Source organism: Dipodomys ordii, unplaced genomic scaffold (assembly GCF_000151885.1).
Source record: "Dipodomys ordii isolate 6190 unplaced genomic scaffold, Dord_2.0 Scaffold28, whole genome shotgun sequence".
In the NCBI taxonomy this organism is placed as follows: Eukaryota; Metazoa; Chordata; class Mammalia; order Rodentia; family Heteromyidae; genus Dipodomys; species Dipodomys ordii.
This window is the reverse complement of record NW_012267244.1, coordinates 13,534,377-13,551,428: the sequence shown is the minus strand read 5'-3', so window position 1 is coordinate 13,551,428 and position 17,052 is coordinate 13,534,377. Positions and strand designations below refer to the sequence as shown.

Sequence of the window (17,052 nt, the reverse complement as noted above, 5' to 3'; positions counted from 1 at the left end):
GACCCTGAGCTCAAGATGAAAGGCTCATCAATGCTGCCAATTAATCATTAACAACAACTCTCTTATAATAGATCTCGGAGGATACATACACTTCTGCTTTTGGGACCCAGATCAGAATCCAAATCTTTTGAAAAACAATTATGTGAACTAGGAAATGACAAAGGAAGAGAAAAGTCATTTAACGACACTTGGTTTCAAAAGATCTGTGCACTCACTACCTGTATTGCCTTCAAATTCCTCATTTTATTTTCAGTCCCACCTCAGCGTCACTTCCCTGGGATGCCTCTCCTCAGGTCTGGGCTCACTCTGCTCTCATATACATGTCCAGTACTTCATGAGCCAGCATCTCCTAAGTCCCACATCCGTCCTGTCTACAATGAGGGCTCAAGATCATCAGTGACGCCCCACACAGGTTAATGCACATCCGTGCTTTGTCTCTTTAAGAGGGCTGTGGATTCAATGAGGCTTGCATCTCTCTGGCTGCCATCCCTGACAGAATCTTAGTATAGTACTCAAGAAGTAAAACCTACTCACAAGCCCATGGGTAGTAAAGACTGTCTTTCCTATCAGAAAAGTCAATGTTTTCCTGAGAATGTTTAAAATCAAATTCAACCATACTTGGATGGATGACTTTATATATTCTGGAGTCAGCAAAGCAAGCATCTCAACAGATCTGTCTGAAAGAAGGGAAATATTCTTGTCTCTCTCCATTTATTTTCATGGCCCCTGTCTTATGACTCCATGGAGCTACTTAGCTTTCCTTGTAAGTAGGAATTGATTCCCATTTAATTCATACATTTGTATAGTGAGCCCTTCCTTGTACTTACTTTTTTAAATCACTTACAGCACCTGTGTATATATTTATAGTTCTGTCTTTAAAGGAACACCAACTCTTGGAATAAATTTAGATCTGACCTCATACTTGAATATTATGATAGTCAGACCTAAAAAAAAATTCCTGAAGAAAGCCATCTTTAGGACAGGTGAATCCAAAATAAACAAAGATATATATATATATATATATATATATATATATATATATATATATATAAACAAAGAGATATATAAACAAAGAGAGTTCTTACTATACACAACTTAGAATGAGAAGCAAAATTAAATTAGGGAATGGGTGTGCAGGTGTAAAGACATTCTTTCACTATGTAATACTTGAGAATTCACAGTAGTTTTGCTTTTATGTGAAACCTCATATTAGTGACTCTCTTTTCAGTGGTGAGCCTGACCACAGGGGGTAGGCCTTAGAGAAGATGACCTCTTGGTACTAATCCTTCAGGGATACCTGCCTTTTCTGCATGTCCATGATATAAAGAAGACAGTACCTTTAATAGGAGCTCTATAACTTCCGTGTGGACAAGTCCATGCACGGGCTCTCCGTTGATGTGCGTGATCAGATCCCCAGCCTTCAGTCCTGCCTGGCATGCTGGACTTCCTTCTTCTACATTCTAAATTCCAAAAGGAGAGTATATATTTGTAAGCACACTGATGACAACTCAAACACCCAACTGTTTCTTCCATCAGACTACCCTGAGCTACCTTGCAATCAATCCTGTTCCTGACAGGAAATCAAAGTCATGATGCTTATTCTATTCCTATTCTCGTGTTCTAAATGGGATAATTCCTATGTTGCCATTAAAAAGAAAAAACCTAGTGAACTTTGAAAAAAAATAGTGGAATAAGAAATGAAAGAATGTTGTCTGCCTATGTGGCATGCAAAAACGCAGACACTGGACAGAATTAGGAGCGATGTTTTTTGTGAAGTCAGATTCATCTATCCACAGGGAAAAGCACCTGGACAGGTTAATGAAACGTTTCCCAAGAGCCACCAGCTTAACAGCAAATGCACTCGCTGAGAACAATATTTTTGCCACGTGATCATCTCCAGTGTGGCTGGGAACAAGGGCTGATGTGTGTGAGATCCTGCGCTTACCCAAACGATGTGGTGTACTGTGTAGATGTCGCTGTCTCCCACGTACACCCGGATGGCTCTGATGGCGAACCCGTAGTTCTTCCCTGAACTGTGGATCACAATGGGCTGATGGGGACTTGCAGAAGCTGCTGAAGAATCTCGGCTGGGCGAGGAATCTCTCGAAGATGAGGGGTCCGAGGACAAGGAGTGGGGAGACATTGGACTGCCCAGAGGAGAAACAGCAAACATATCTGCAACAAAGAAGTCGGCCATCAAAGCCAATCCTGGATGCACACTTGTCCATGCAGCCAGCCCTCACCATGGGAGCCCTGCCAGGATTGGGAAACAACCCCACAGAACAACCCCATTTATGACCAATGGCAAAACCAGGAAGAAATTATGCAAAAAACAAAAGGTTTCTATTGGCTCTGGCATGGATTGCAAAACTGAAACCTGTCAAGAAAACAGCAAAAGTGTTTCTATTTAATTTTTCAATTAAGACTCAACAATCATGAATCCTTCGTTCTCTAATTACAAGACATAAAGATTACTTTCTGACTGTGATATTTTTAATTATAGATACATGCATTCAAGTATGCAGAGAAGAGTGTGTGAACCACAGTTAAGACACTGGATTCCAAATCTTACCCTTAATCATTTCCCTTGGTTCTTTCCAGCCATATATGGCCAGGAAAGCCATGATCAATTTACTACCTGCTTTCTGATGTGGCATTAAAGTACTATTAATTAACACATTTTAATTGGAAAAAACCCACTAACATGATAAACTCTTTATAAAATAATTACTATGGTTACAATTGATTCTCTTTATTTATTACCTGCAAACACAATTAGTTTTACTATAGAATAAGGCAGGTAATGTAGATTAATTTAAAGAGCAATTCAGTTCATACCCCAAACACCAATTCTACAATTTTATAAGCAAACTCCTATGTTCTGAATGCCTGTGGTTCTTCCAAAGTTCCAGCTCACTTGTAAGAACACACAGGAGGTACCATCTAGGAAGAAAAAAAAGTTCCCACTCAACACCAAATCTGCCAGTGTCTTGATTTTAGACATTCCAGTCTCTAAGACTGTGTACAACAAATCTGCTGCTGACAAATCACTAAATCTAAAGTATTACATTATAGCAGCCTGAACAGCTAAGACATTAGCATATTTTTAATCAGTTCATATCACTATAAATAGGTCTTCATGGTTATGGGAATTTGTGTGTATCTGAGAAATGTAGAGAAGATGCTGATGTTTTAAAAAAAAGCCTAGTCCAGGGCCAGGCTATAAGATCCCAGTGATCACAGGTACATGGCACTTCCCACTGTGATTATAGGAAGCTGGAAGTGCACACACTCAGCATGTTCCAGGTCTTAGGTTGTGGGAAGAAGAACAGAGCTAAGCATGCCGCTATCTGTGTTCTTCTACTCTGGTTTCAACGTGCCCCCAGCCACTTCGCTTTGCTGGCTACCTTCTGTCTAATCCCTAGCTACAGGCCAGGCGAAGAGAGGCACCACAGTAAGCAGTGACATGAGTGGGAAGAGGACAGGGTGAAAGAGCCAGTTCCCTAATTCTCCATCCCACGTTGATCTCCCCAAAGTGATTTAGTTTCCGCTACTAAAGAGTGGGCTGTCTCATCTGCTTTCAAGAGATGACCGCACCATGCCTAACTCTCCTGCTGGGCAGATGGACTGCGGCCACTTCTTGGGTTATGATGGACCATTCGGACTAGTGATATAGATCTCCACTTTATGGTGCTCAACAGAAATCTACTAGAGTGAGCGCTATCCCCAAATGAGCATTTGTTTATATCCAATTTCTTTCTGCATAAATATGAAATTTCAATAAATGTAAACAATCCCTTTCGTGCATGGCCACATCCTTCCCAACACAAGCCATCTGCAAACATAATTTTGCTCCACTTCCTCCCTTCTGCTGTCATTGTCATGATGTCACCATCACAAGGGTGTCTATTTCATCCTCACCACAGAAGGACCACAGAAGTGACCAGCCGAGGTGACATCGATCTAACCCAACTATGATGAAGCTGTTTCCAGGGGGAATTTTTTAAAAAGTGCCAAGAACAATTTATCTACCAGTAGGAGGAAGCAGACCCCAACCCACAGGATTGGGGAAAGCTTCAAAATCTTTCAGGGCCATCTGTGATGCTCTGTATCTCCAGAAATGCAAAAGTTTACACTCTATTTGTCTATTTCCTCATTAATTAGCTGTGAAAAGCTATACCTAAGCTTCCAACACAGATGCTGTATACAGCTTTTTAAAGTATATACATGATATATAGTCTAGAGAAGAAAAATTATTCCAGGGAGGAAAATTCATCATTCTCCTTGGAGGGGAAAAAAAAAACATTCATAGAAAGAACGATTTTCTCATTTCCTGATACAGAATGTGAGAGGCAAGTCCCTGTCTGTTTTCTTTGGAACTCCCAAAGGTCCTATAGGGAGAATTCAGGGGTCTGTAGGCAGTTCTGAAGCTCTTAACAGTTGTTCTGAGACACCACCCATGATAGATTTGAGTGATCTAGCATCTCCACCAGCATTCAGAATCGGGGGAAGTGGGGGGAGGACAGGGCACACATGCACAAATGCATACATCACACCATTTCATGCAAGTAGACATCTCTCTACCTCCTGGGATCATGAGGGACAGAGCACTGGCAGAGAGGGACTTTGTGACTTTCCCCGAGATTTTCTTTCTCTCTGTGCTTTCTAATCGCTGTCGAGCCATGTGAGAAGCAGATTCACTGGAGGGCTTGGAGGAATTATCTGTACTGTCCACACACTCGCTCCGTCCATTTATCTGATCCAAGTGCTCTGAAAAACTGCCAACTGAACAAAGAAGAAGGAACAAACACATTCAGGAAAATCTAGGACAGGAGAGGTGGAGAAAGGGTGAGAAGGGAAGGAAGGATAGATACTGGGAAACATACTCATGGTTAGCTGAGTCCATCTGGTGTCAGGCCAACAGGAAAAACACATGATTGGTTAGGAGAAAGGAGAGGTGGAGAAGGAAGAGATGAAAGAGGTATCAGTTCAGCCTTGGTTCTCCTTGTACACATGGCTGCTAAATTCTCAATCAATTCTCAGATCCAGTTAAGAACATATGTACAGCAGCTTCTTTAACCCCTAAGACCAGCATTTCCTTAGGATCCCCATGGTCAACCATATTATACTCTGGCACTGATGATCATCAGCAATGTTGCTAAAAAGTTTCATCACAGAGTCATCCTGAATCATTCTCTGCCCAAATCTGCATCCGTCTCAAACATACCTCACCTGGGCCCCGGTGAAGATGGTGGAGTATGCACCACCCTTTCTAGCTTATTTTTTTGAGATGGAGTCTTGGCTCAACTATGTCCACATATGATCTCTATTTCCCAAGTAGCTGGGATTACAGGTGTAAGTCACTACTCCTAGCTTCTGTTTTCCCTTTGGTTAAAAACCAATGACAACACATTGTCATCCACTGAGAAGAGGCAATGTGTATCTCATACATTCTATCAAAAACAGAAACATAACCTTTCTAAATTCATATCATAAGCTTGTGGTACTTAAAATCCCTCAACTCCACTAAAATCTGAAGATCTACAATCCATGCAGAGAATCACACCACTGTGCGAGAGCCTCTGAAAATCTAGCCCAAACATTTAAAAATGCTGACTAAATGACATTCTTTGCCTAGTAGAGCACTGGCCTAATTCAACAAAACAAATACTTCATTTCAGCTGAAATGTTACAACACATGACTCTCCAGCTCTTGCCCTTTCTAGTCCGTGGAGAGAGACACACTTCACAGTTCTAAGGTTTCTTCTAAGAGAAGCCTGAGACAGGCTTGAGAAAGTCCTTCCGGACTTTCCTGTAACATCCACCTGACCAATCAAAGAAGACAATGTTAAAGCACACAGCAACAATCTTTTTGCTCCGGTGTGCTAACATTCTTACCTAACTGTTTATTCTATTCTTTACAAAGCCATCAGTTGTCTGCAGAACTTGTTCAGAACTGCTTCACTAGTAAAAACTTTCATCTCTCCAAACTTCAGCTTACTGCTGGGTGACTCAGACACAAACTTTCTCTTTGGAACTGGTTTGGATGGGCTAAATGACAAGAATAAAATGATAAATATACAGCGGAATCTCTTCACAGTGACCAGTTACTGGGTACATTCAGGCACCATACCTATCTACAATTTCAAGGATTCAAATACAATGTAATCATGAAAAGAGAGAGAGAGAGGCATAAAGTTCACTTTCCTAAGTGTCTAGGCACCATTTCCCCTTCGCTCATCTTTTCCTCTTCCCTCCATCATCTCATCTCATCGAATTGCATCTGAGTATACACTTCTTTACTGCCAATGATGGATAATGTCACCTTAATGTTCTCTAAATGTCAAGGGTTCCTTCCTTTTGATGGTGGAGCAATATAAAAATCAACAAATTTAATTTTACTACAGTCACGGTTTTCAGGTTCCCTAATTACCCTTGGCTATAAGCAAATCAACTCATCTCTCTATTCTGTACAGACCCCTGGGTCTTTGATTATTTTTAGTGTGTGTATGGGGGAGAGAGAGAGCGAGAGAGCGAGAAAGGTGGTTTGAAACTATTAATCAAGATGCATGGCAGGACCCAGGCAGAGATTTTTTAATTATGAAAGTAATCAATCAAGTGTTTAGACATTCCTCCCCTCCCTTTCCCTCCTACCTTTCTGATGGTGAGTATCTGGAGGTTTTAAGGAAGAGCAAACAATTCACAACATCAAGGACAGGACAACCAGCTGGGGAACTTTGTAACCAAGAATGTAAAATACTGAAACATCTACACTTTCTATGATCACCAAGAACTAAAAACAATCAGGAATTGTAGAATAATATATGTCTCTACACTTACTTCTATGTTGCTATTCTCCTGGCTTTACAGTTTGAAATAAGTGAAATTATCCAATAGGAAGAGATGTGAGGTGAAAAGAGAAATGAAGAAAATATGACATTTTTTTCTCCCAAATTGATTATAACCAGATATGAAGCTCCTCTCCCTCTCCTTCTCCCTCTTCCTCTCCTAATTTCTCTCCCCCCTCTCTCTTTCTCTCTCTCACTCCAGCTTCTCTCCACCTACCTTTCTTTTTCCTTCCCTTAGGGCCTTTCATTTGCTAAGTGGGTGCTCTACCACTTGAGCCATGCCTCCAAACAGTTTTGCTTTACATTATTTTTTGCCTGAAGTCAAGCTAGGACCATCTTCCTCCTTCCTATGGCTTTCCTTATAGTGGGGATAATAAATGGTACCACTATGCCAAGATTATTTTGTTGAGATGAGACCTCACATTTTCGCCTGGGCAGTGGGGCTGTCTTTGACCAGTGCTGCTCTGGATCCCTGCCTCTTGAGTAGCTGTGTATACAGGGTATGGGCCACCAGGCTTGGCAGATCCAAATTCTTTAGTGAGGCTGAAATAAGCCTAGCTTGTAAATCTGTTGGGATTTTCTTTTTTTAGATGATTTTTTTTCCAAAATAACTTAGGCTCTGCATATTTACTTAGTTTAAAAATGTTGAGGGAAATTCTTGGAATTATTTATGGTTGTCAATATAGCATATTGAATATGGTTTAATGAAAACATTTATTCTAGCAACCCTAAGCCATACTATTTCATTTTTTGCAAAAGCATAAATATGCACTGCTTGCTAATAGGAGGGTATACTATGTATAACACCTTTGATAAATCAAATGATATTTTAAAGACATGTTCTGAGGGAACTCCAACAGTATGTTTTATCTGCCATGGAGCTGCTTTATGTGCAGTGCAAAAAGACAGCACATGAAAGCACATTGTTGTTTTTTTGTTTGTCTATTTGTTGATGGGTCCTGGGGCTTGAACTCAGGGCCTGGGCACTGTCCCTAAGCTTTTTCACTCAAGGCTAGCACTATACCACTTTGAGCCACAGCGCCATTTGTGATTTACTGGTAGTTAATTGGAGAGAAGAGTCTCAGGGACTTTCCTGCCTGGGCTGGCTTTGACCCATGATCCTCAGATCTCAGCCTCCTGAGTAGCTAGGATTAGAGGCAGGAGCCACGGGCACTAGGCTGCACATTGGTTTTTCTGCCTCACTCTCCCTTCTGCAGTCTCGTATAGGCTGGAAGCTATCCTGTGAGTCTCACAGAGAAGGTATCAGGAGGCACCGAGTTTGAGTTTCTAGGTACCATACTGTCAGAGCAATCAGGTCAGGGTGGACAGAAAGCTCACTTTATATTGTACCATATGGGTGACTGAAGGTATTTGTGAATATAATTTTGGTGCTATGATCATCTGGTATTGTGTCTCACTCCAAACTCTTGGGTTGCACGCCATCCTATAAGACATAGCTTTACATCAACAACTAGGACCATCCTCTCCTACATTATCCAGTTCTGATTGCTAGGGATCCCACTGAAGCCAGCTGTCAAAGAGAGGCTGGATAAGATCAGACCACAGCCAGCGCGGAGGAGGGGGCTGAGGCATGTGACCTGTGTCCCTCAGCCCCAAATGAGAAGCTACAGGATGATTATAGAAACATGGAATATTCACCTTCACCATCTGGCTAGATCAACACCAGAACCACTTCTCAGTGTGGCACCAGCAGTGCCAGCACCTTACCTGACAGGGTGGAGCTGCTGATAGTGCTGGCTGGGGTGGTGACCTCAGCCTCCTCTTGGGCACATTCTTCAGGAGGAAGAACTGGCTTTTCAGGCTCCTCACAGGGGTCTCCAAGGCAGGGGGTGGCTTGATCTTGCTCTCCCTCTGTTGAAATAGCCAGTTTGGGAAGTAGGCCGGAGCTGAGTTTATGTCTGCTACTATCAGTATCTGAAGAGTTGGAGGTTGATAACTGTTGCCTTAAATTGAAAACAAAAGCAAAGTCAACGATATAAACTGGAAAACAGATGAAAGCATATGTTCGGAAGAACCAGGTAACAACACTCTTGGGTGTGCCTGACCATGACACATATATCTAGTGCAATAGTTGCTGAGGTGTGGTACCCATGGATGGGGGGCGTCAGCATGGCCAGGGAACTCACTGGGAGCACACATCCTCAGGACTCACCCCGCATCTACTAACTGGGTTGGATACTCCTTGGGAGAATCCAGCATCTGTATTTCAACACCCCTACCTCCTCAAGAAACTCTCAACAACAACAACAAAAAATCCCAAAGCTGCCTTGGCTACTGTGCAGGTGGCTATTTAGGAGTCATCTCACATACACTTCAGAATACTCCGAACTCCAGCTTAATGTTTCCGTGGATGGCAAAGGTGTGCTTTTGGCTTTGTCCCCAGAGTCGTCTTTTTCTTCTCCTGAATTCTGAGTTATTCGATCTATACTGCTGAAAACCTGGAAGGCAAAATAATCAGTGCTTGTAAATATCTTCTACAAAGAGCTTGTCAGATAAAGCCCGTGACTTGAGAGGTAAAAATAAATAAATAAGCAAACAAAACTGAGTTTATGGCTGAAGTGTGACCTGTGACCAGGTATCCAGAAAGTTCTTGCAATGGTGTTTGTCTGACTCCTGAAATGAAGGGTCTGAATGTGTATGTTATTTCATTTTTTTTTCAGTATAAAAGCTATCAATCTTGAAGCCCCTGTACCCAGTGTCTTGGGTTTCAGATGTGTGAATAAAATCTATAGACATACTGGGGTTTCTTGGCCTGAGGATCATTGCCTATCTCTGATTAATGTTTAATCATAGTGCTAATAAAAAAGGGGGGAGGGGAAATAACACAGAAAGGTTGATTAGCCACCAGTCAGAGGTAGGAAGGAATTGAGTGCAAAGGGAAGAATGACTGATCCGTTTCAAGATTTGGGTGGGAAGGTCCACAAGGCAGGTGTACACTATATCCTTGGTGCTAAGAGCCAGGCTAACTTGTCTGGCTTACAAATCACCTGCAGTGAGTCTGAAAGCTTCCTGTGCAGATACTGAGATTCCTTCAGCAGACCAGAGATTAGCTCTCTCCATTTCAGAATCTTTGCAATCTCAAATGAAAGATGGGAGGCATCAACTTCCCATGGGGCGGTGGCGGGGAGGGGAGGGAGTATATACTCCATGGTTCTGCTCAGCAACTTGCCCTCACACCTGAGATCTACTGGGATTAGGAGAAAAAGATTAGGCTAGAGAACAGAAGGTGGGGAAAAAAAATGAAACACTTTGCAAGGCAAAGCAGGAAGCAGTATTTAAAAGCCCTGGATTTGGTAGGATGGGCAAACAGTTGTGTCCAGATTTGGTGTTAGCCAAGCTTTGTCCTAGCTCCAGACAGACTAGCCACCATCCTCTCCAACAACATCCTACCTCTGCGACATTCTTATAAACAGAGAGGGTAAGCACTGGCCAATTTGCAGATGTACTTTGGGTAATCAACTTAGAAAAACCTACAGAGCACTTTAAAATCATGAAAAGCTATAGAAAAGCTAAATAGTAATCATGCATGGTACCATGGCAACAGAAAACATGTAGCAACTGAGAATAGAAAAAAGGAGGTAGGGTGCCCTTTAGGTTTATTTCTGTGTTTTTTTTTAATAATAACTATTTTTTACTGTGAAAATACTGTACAGAGAGGTTACAATTACATGAGCAAGGTAATGAGTACATTTCTTATCAAGCATTGTTGCCTCCTCCTTTGTTTCCCCTTACCATGCCTGCCCTCCCATTTCCCTTCCCCCCTCCCCCCCGCCCCCATTGTAAAGTTCATTTTTTGACATAACGATTTGTACATCTCATTGTTGCATTGGGTCTACCTGTATCCCTATTTAAACAATTTGTATTTTCCCTTCCCCTCCACAAATTATACCAATATCAAATACAGTGAAAAAGGTTGTACCATGTGGGAGGGACATACAAAGCAACAAAGAAATCATCTTATAAATATGTTAGAAACAATAGAAGAAAGAAAAACATTCGAGTCCTTTCCTCCCTCTCAGAACTACCAATTTCCTTAAATAAAAAAAAGAATTTAAAAATCTTACTGTCTGTAAAAAGGTATTTTTCTCAAGCATCAATTTTATTGTTTTCTACCTTCCCCCAAATTCTAGTTCGGCTTCCTACTGACTTTCATTATAGCTTACAATTTATATTACTGACTAAATAGTTTTCCTTGGGGAAAGAGGCAAACAAATTTCAAGTTTGAGGCTAGCCTGTATTACACAGACAGACCTTGTCTCAAAAAAGAAAACACTAAAACAAAAACAAACAAAACCAACTTTCGCATCCCATAGTCAGTGGTCCCAAGGTAGCATGTGTTCTTTCAAGGACTCGAGGAAAGAGCTCTCTACACAACAAACTCACATTCTACCTTATAAGATAATTAGGAAATGGAAAGAATTGGGAAAATTATATTAAGTGAAGTAAGCCAGGCCCAAAGAAACATAAGTCCCATGGTTTCCCTTATTTTCAATAACTAGTATATGTCTGGGACAAGCAGAAAAGGTCAAAAGCTATGTACATATGACTAGTTAAGATGATGTTACGCGAAATCAACCCCAAGATAGGGACACAGTGGTTTTTTCTTTCTTGCTGTTGTTTCTAACCTATTTATAATGTACCATGTGATTTTTTTTGTTCCTTTGGATGTTCCTCCCCCACAGTATAACTCCTGTTTTCACTGTATTTGATATTGGTGCCCTGAATCTTGTGTATACACTTCTCTAATTTGGGGAGGGGAAGGGGAAAAAACCAGAATGTTTAAATAGGGATACAGATTGACCCACTGTAACAATAAGATGTACAAGACACTATGTTGAAAAATGAACTTTACAATTTAGGTGGTGGGGGGGGGAATGTAGTTGTAGAGGTGGGAGGGAAGGGATGGTAGGGGAAAAATAAGGGAGGACGCAACAACGCTTGCTAGGAAATACACTCATTACCTTGCTCATGTAACTATAACCCCTCTGTACAGTATTTTTACAATAAAAAACTTAAAAAAAGAAAGAAATGAGTGAGGCTTCCACAGCCTGGATTGGCTAGACGGAGGGCAGCAAGCATGCTCATCAGATAAACAGCTACCACACAGAGATGACTATAGATGCAACTCTATGCCTCAAAAACAAAACAACAGTTAAAAAATAAACCCACCCCCCAAAAAAAAACATCTTTTTCTGTGTGCTGGTACTGGGGTTCTCATTTAGTGTCTCCCCATCCCACCCCCTAAGGCTGGTGCCCTACCACTTGAACCACATCTCTATCTACTTCCAGATTGTTGTTGGTTACTGAACATAAGAGAGTCTCCAAAATGTATCTGCCTGGCTTTTAACCTAGATCCTCAGATCTCAGCTTCCTGCGTGTAGCTAGGACGATAGGCATGAACCAATGGTGCCCGTTAAATATTTATTTTTGAAAAAGAATCTTAATTTGCAGAGAGAGAAATACTTCCACACTAGAGTGGAGACTCCTGATTATCAAGAGGATGAGGTCATTTTTCCTGACTGGAAAGGAGTTTTATAAGCACAGGAGAGCTCCAGCCCATCTAATAAGGGTAGGTGGGAGACTCTTGCAGCTTCTCTGAACATTGATGCCCCATGCAACTTACTTTTGAGAACCTGTGTGAACAGGAGGAGAACTGCCGTATTTCCACGGTGAAATCTTCATCATTTGTGTCATCTTCTTCCTCTGTTTCCATGTGATGGTATTTCTCTGATCGAGCTGTACAGAAATGGTTAGGGACAATACCATTTACTCAGAGTTTTGGCTTTTAATTTAGGTATTTTAATTACTTATTTATGTATCATCTATTATGGGCCCCATTATGTTTAAAAACGTGTAGGTAGAGATTGGAAGGCTCAAAATTGGATTTTTTTTAAACACAGTAAAAGCCAAATGAAGTCTTATGTCAGATAATGCACATACTATCAAAATAACTCGTGTCATCCTCGGATTCCAGTTGGGGAATGAATTCTGCCTTCTGTCTCAGCAAACTGTTCCAGTCTAAAGAGCGGAAGAAGCGATGCTGCTTGACTTCATAAGCTCCACCTGGAAGTGGGGAAGCAGAGGCAGAGAGGAAAGGGTGAACTATCCTCCAAGGGAAGGTGAACTGTGGGTCTTGGGAACAACTCAGCAGAGAATAAGAAACAACATAGAAATCATAACTTTTTCACTTGACTACCAAAACCCAAAAAATTTTGCTTCCATAATCGATCAGCTGGCGATGTGATTTTGCTAACAGCAGTGTGCTAAGGCACACGGTGTCTCCTTGTTAATTTTTCCATGACTCCCTCCATTTTTCAAAGGTTAATGATGTGGCCACTTAAAATCACATCATGCAGAACCTAGGGATCTGGATGCATGTCTGCCCAAAGCAGGATCACTCATTACAAACCCAGAAAAATTCTAACAAGGTGCAAAATGTGCTCACAGCACTATGTCCTCTGGAGGTGAGGTTAATAATGATGGATTGTTCCTAAATACCATATAACAGTTACCATTCAATTTTATTGGATTGCTCATTAGCATATGTAGGAATTAGATTCTTTGGCTTAGATTCCTAAGTAAGGGACTGATGGCATGTTGGATAGATTTATAATGCATCCAATAAAAAAAAACAATCAATTCCTAAATCCAGGCTCATCTTGCCAAATCAGCATAACAGCACAATTTGATGAGTTTTTTTTAAATTCAGTTCATGACTTTTCAAGGAAAGGACTTATAGCGAATATTAACACTACAACTCACATAAAGAGAGGTGTGACATAAAATCATGGCGTGATATAAAAGTCAGAGCATGAGAATCAGGCCCCTACCCTGCCACGAGCACCACACTGTTCATGAGAGAGAGAACAAAGAACAGATTCTGCAGAAACACTAGGAAGAAAGATTCTGAAAAGACAACCCCCAGGGTCCAAATCAGCCTCCCCATAGGCTATCTCTTCTGGTTGGAATGTAGTTGTCACTCATGCCTGCATCCTATCCTTTGTGGGACACAAAAAGAACAGCTAGAAAGAAATGCAAGCTAGATGGAAAATGGGCTGGGGATTTTGTTCCAAGAAAGGATTCTGTCGATGTCTTTCAAAGATGTGGCTCTGTCTGTATTGGGCTCCTCTACTACAAGGCACAGTTCTGGCTCTCCCCAAAAGAAATCCAGACAAGGGTAACTGAGGACAAAGGTGTGCACAGAGAAAAGAAAACAGGAAACTCACCCCCAAAATAGGGAGAGTGGATTCTTCTTTATAAAGCAACGGATAAAAATGTATATTGAAGATTCTACCCAGGTGTTTTCCATGTTTCTAGCTCTGGGGTGAAGCATAACAGCTGTGTATTAGCACCTATGGTTTGTGGGCCAATTCTATGCCAATGTGATATCTGGCAGAGGTATCTTTTTAAAAAAAAATTAGATCATAGAAAGTAACCCCTCAAAGTAGGCATCATCCACTTCATTTTTAAATGTGGAAAATAAGGAAAAATTACACTGAGAGAGTAAGCATGGGAGGGCTAAATCTAGGTAAAAATATTCAGGTGTAGACAGTGCTATGAGTTGTTGTTGTATACAATGGGAGGCATGCTGTGCTTTGCTTCATCTCCACTTTTTCTTCTGCACCATTTTGACATGGATTCACATTCACCTGGCCATTCCACAATGGGCCAGCACATTTGATTCCAGTTCACTGTGCGTCCTAGGTCCCAGTCAATTTCCCCAAATGCAGCTGCCAGTGTCATTTTCTTCCAGTATCCAGTAGATATAAAGGCCAAGAGAGAGCTTAAGTGCTTCCCTGTCCCATTCCCTCACCAGGCACTAAAGTTCGCACCATCAGGCTCTGATGTGTATCTCATACGACACATCTCTGGACTCTTGTTCCAGCCATGGTTCCACTTTGATGATTATTAGCATTTCAGCTGCTGCTCAGCTTAATCCAGAGATGCAACTGTTCCCAGGTGAAGGTCTCCGATGGCGCTTCTGGACCACAGTGCTGTTCTGTCTTCCCTCCCCTGGAACTCTACAAACAAGTAGATGATCCCAAGGAGTCACAGTCCCCTGAGGACCTACCACATATTTCTTACCCTTTGGTTTTTGTGTCCGACTGAGAACTTGGTTATCAGTGGGTTCTGTTTCTGAAGTCCTAACAGAGAAGAACAGAAGGGAAAAAAAGGGAAAAACTAGGAGAGGAGACGATGACCTCAGGCTTCAACTATTATCAGGAATATAGTTGCAGACATACGAGCTAAACACAAATTGTTCATACGAAGATAGTTCTCATTGTAAGAATTCACCATGGAGAAAAGAGGTGGGAAAGAAAAGGATGTGGAGTATATCTTGAGCTCCTATGATGTACAAGGTTCAAAAGCTAGAAACTGTTAGGACTTTTGTAGGGGTGGGGGGTGATACTGGGGATTGAACCTAGGGCCTCACACATGCTAGGCAAGCATGGTATCCTTTAAGTCTTATCACCAGTCCTTTGGCTTTATATTTTGTTTTTTGAGATAGGGTCTCATTAGCTTTTCCCAGGTTGGCTGATCTCTTCATTTCATGTAGCTGGGATTATAGATGTGTGCCACCACACCAGGCTCTTTGTGTATATTTCTGCATTTACTCCTTACGATAATCTTGACAGGTAGGTAACATGCCATCTTCATAGACAAGGAAGCTGAGGCTAAGGACAAGGAAGAGATTACTCAGGACTCCACCACTGGGGATCCTGGTAACAGTCACAACTGAGCAGCTTTAAGTTCCAGTGGGCTAGGCTGCCACTCTGTAAATTCAAGAGTATAGTTCAAGTAGGACAAAGTCCCCAAATTGCAAGCTATGTTTTGGCACTAATGTTTTTTCCCCCTTGAGTTTTCTCTTTCCATGGAAGTTTCTTAAACATCCATTATGATCTTCACACCATTTTTCTCAGCCTCTCTAGTCTCTTGGGGCAAATGTGCATTCACACATTTTCACGGTGCATTATTTTGCCCACTAAATATGCGTTAAATATGAAATACTGTCACTGGAAGCAGCCTGGCAGGGCTGCAGGAGCCTCAGCCTCATTCTCTGGGTCCTATTGGGAGCTGTCATGTTGGACTTGCTTGTTTGGCAGATACTTCTTGACAATGTTAAGAGCTTCAGCAGGGTCTTTTAAATGTCTCTTTTGGACTTCTGCTAGGGGGTTTGTTCCTCAAGCTGTCAAAGCCTGAAAAGGCTGAATGTAGCAGTCAACAAGAAAATGTGCAGAGAAATAACTTGCAGCATATGATACATAAACATGGGAATGCTGACCACCATCCAGGCTCTGTCTTGTTAAGCCTAATAGGGAATCTGAGTATTCTTAGAGGAGGGAAAGGGGTAGAACAGCATGTAGAAAACCTCTCCAAACTGGCATTTGAACAGTGAAGGATGAAGGTTTCTGAGTCTCCTTCAGAAAGGGTGTGTCCAACCAAATATACTTTTAGTCAGATCTTAGGAGGCCCTTTCTCTGGGTCAGCTGAACAGAATATCTAAATAGATTTTTGTATTATCACAGGGCAATCTTCAAATGCCACTGCTTCTCATTTTTGGCTCCAGTGAGTAAAAAATCACTCCTTCAAAGTCTGCCCCATATACAATCTTGACACAAATTCTTTGACAGCTACTTGAATCTGTTGATCAAAAGCCGATCTGACTGCAGGGCACGGAGGACAGGAAATATCAAGTTTGCTTATCATTCCAGGCAAGTGTAAAAGCAAACAGTGGTGAGGCAACATAAAGAGGTTCAGTCAGATGGAAGGTAGTGGTACCACCACTATGCTAGTATCTGATTATGTCCCCCAAAAGGTGAGATTTCTTTTTTTGAAATGCAGAAAATTCAAAATGGCATCATAGGCACCACACCTGGCTCCAAGAACCATACCTAGCACCTCCATGTTTATTGCAGCTCTGTTCACAATAGCTAGGATATGGAAACTACCTAGATGCCCCACCACAGATGAATGGATCCAAAAATTGTGGTATCTATACACAATGGAATATTATGCAGCCATTAGAAATGACAAAATAATGGCATTTGCAGGGAAATGGATGGAGCTAGAAGGAATCATGTTGAGCGAGGTAAGCCAAGAATGAAGAGACAAACGGTACATGGTCTCCCTGATAAGTGGATGCTAAATCCAAAATGTTAGGTGATATGACAAAGCTAACAGG

At 41.6% G+C, this 17,052-nt stretch overlaps 1 protein-coding gene across 2 annotated transcripts in view; it reads right to left on the bottom strand.

Moving 5' to 3' along the window:
- Nucleotides 1-17,052, bottom strand: part of Mast4 (microtubule associated serine/threonine kinase family member 4) — a 355,411-nt gene that overhangs the window by 14,817 nt on the left and 323,542 nt on the right. For both annotated transcript variants that reach the window (XM_013015896.1, XM_013015897.1), the window contains 6 exons: nt 12,810-12,932; nt 12,493-12,605; nt 9,180-9,307; nt 8,577-8,812; nt 1,946-2,175; nt 1,338-1,460 (listed from right to left, as the gene is read on the bottom strand). In XM_013015896.1, the coding sequence (XP_012871350.1) occupies nt 1,338-1,460; nt 1,946-2,175; nt 8,577-8,812; nt 9,180-9,307; nt 12,493-12,605; nt 12,810-12,932 (953 nt within the window). The remainder of the gene's footprint in view (nt 1-1,337; nt 1,461-1,945; nt 2,176-8,576; nt 8,813-9,179; nt 9,308-12,492; nt 12,606-12,809; nt 12,933-17,052) is intronic.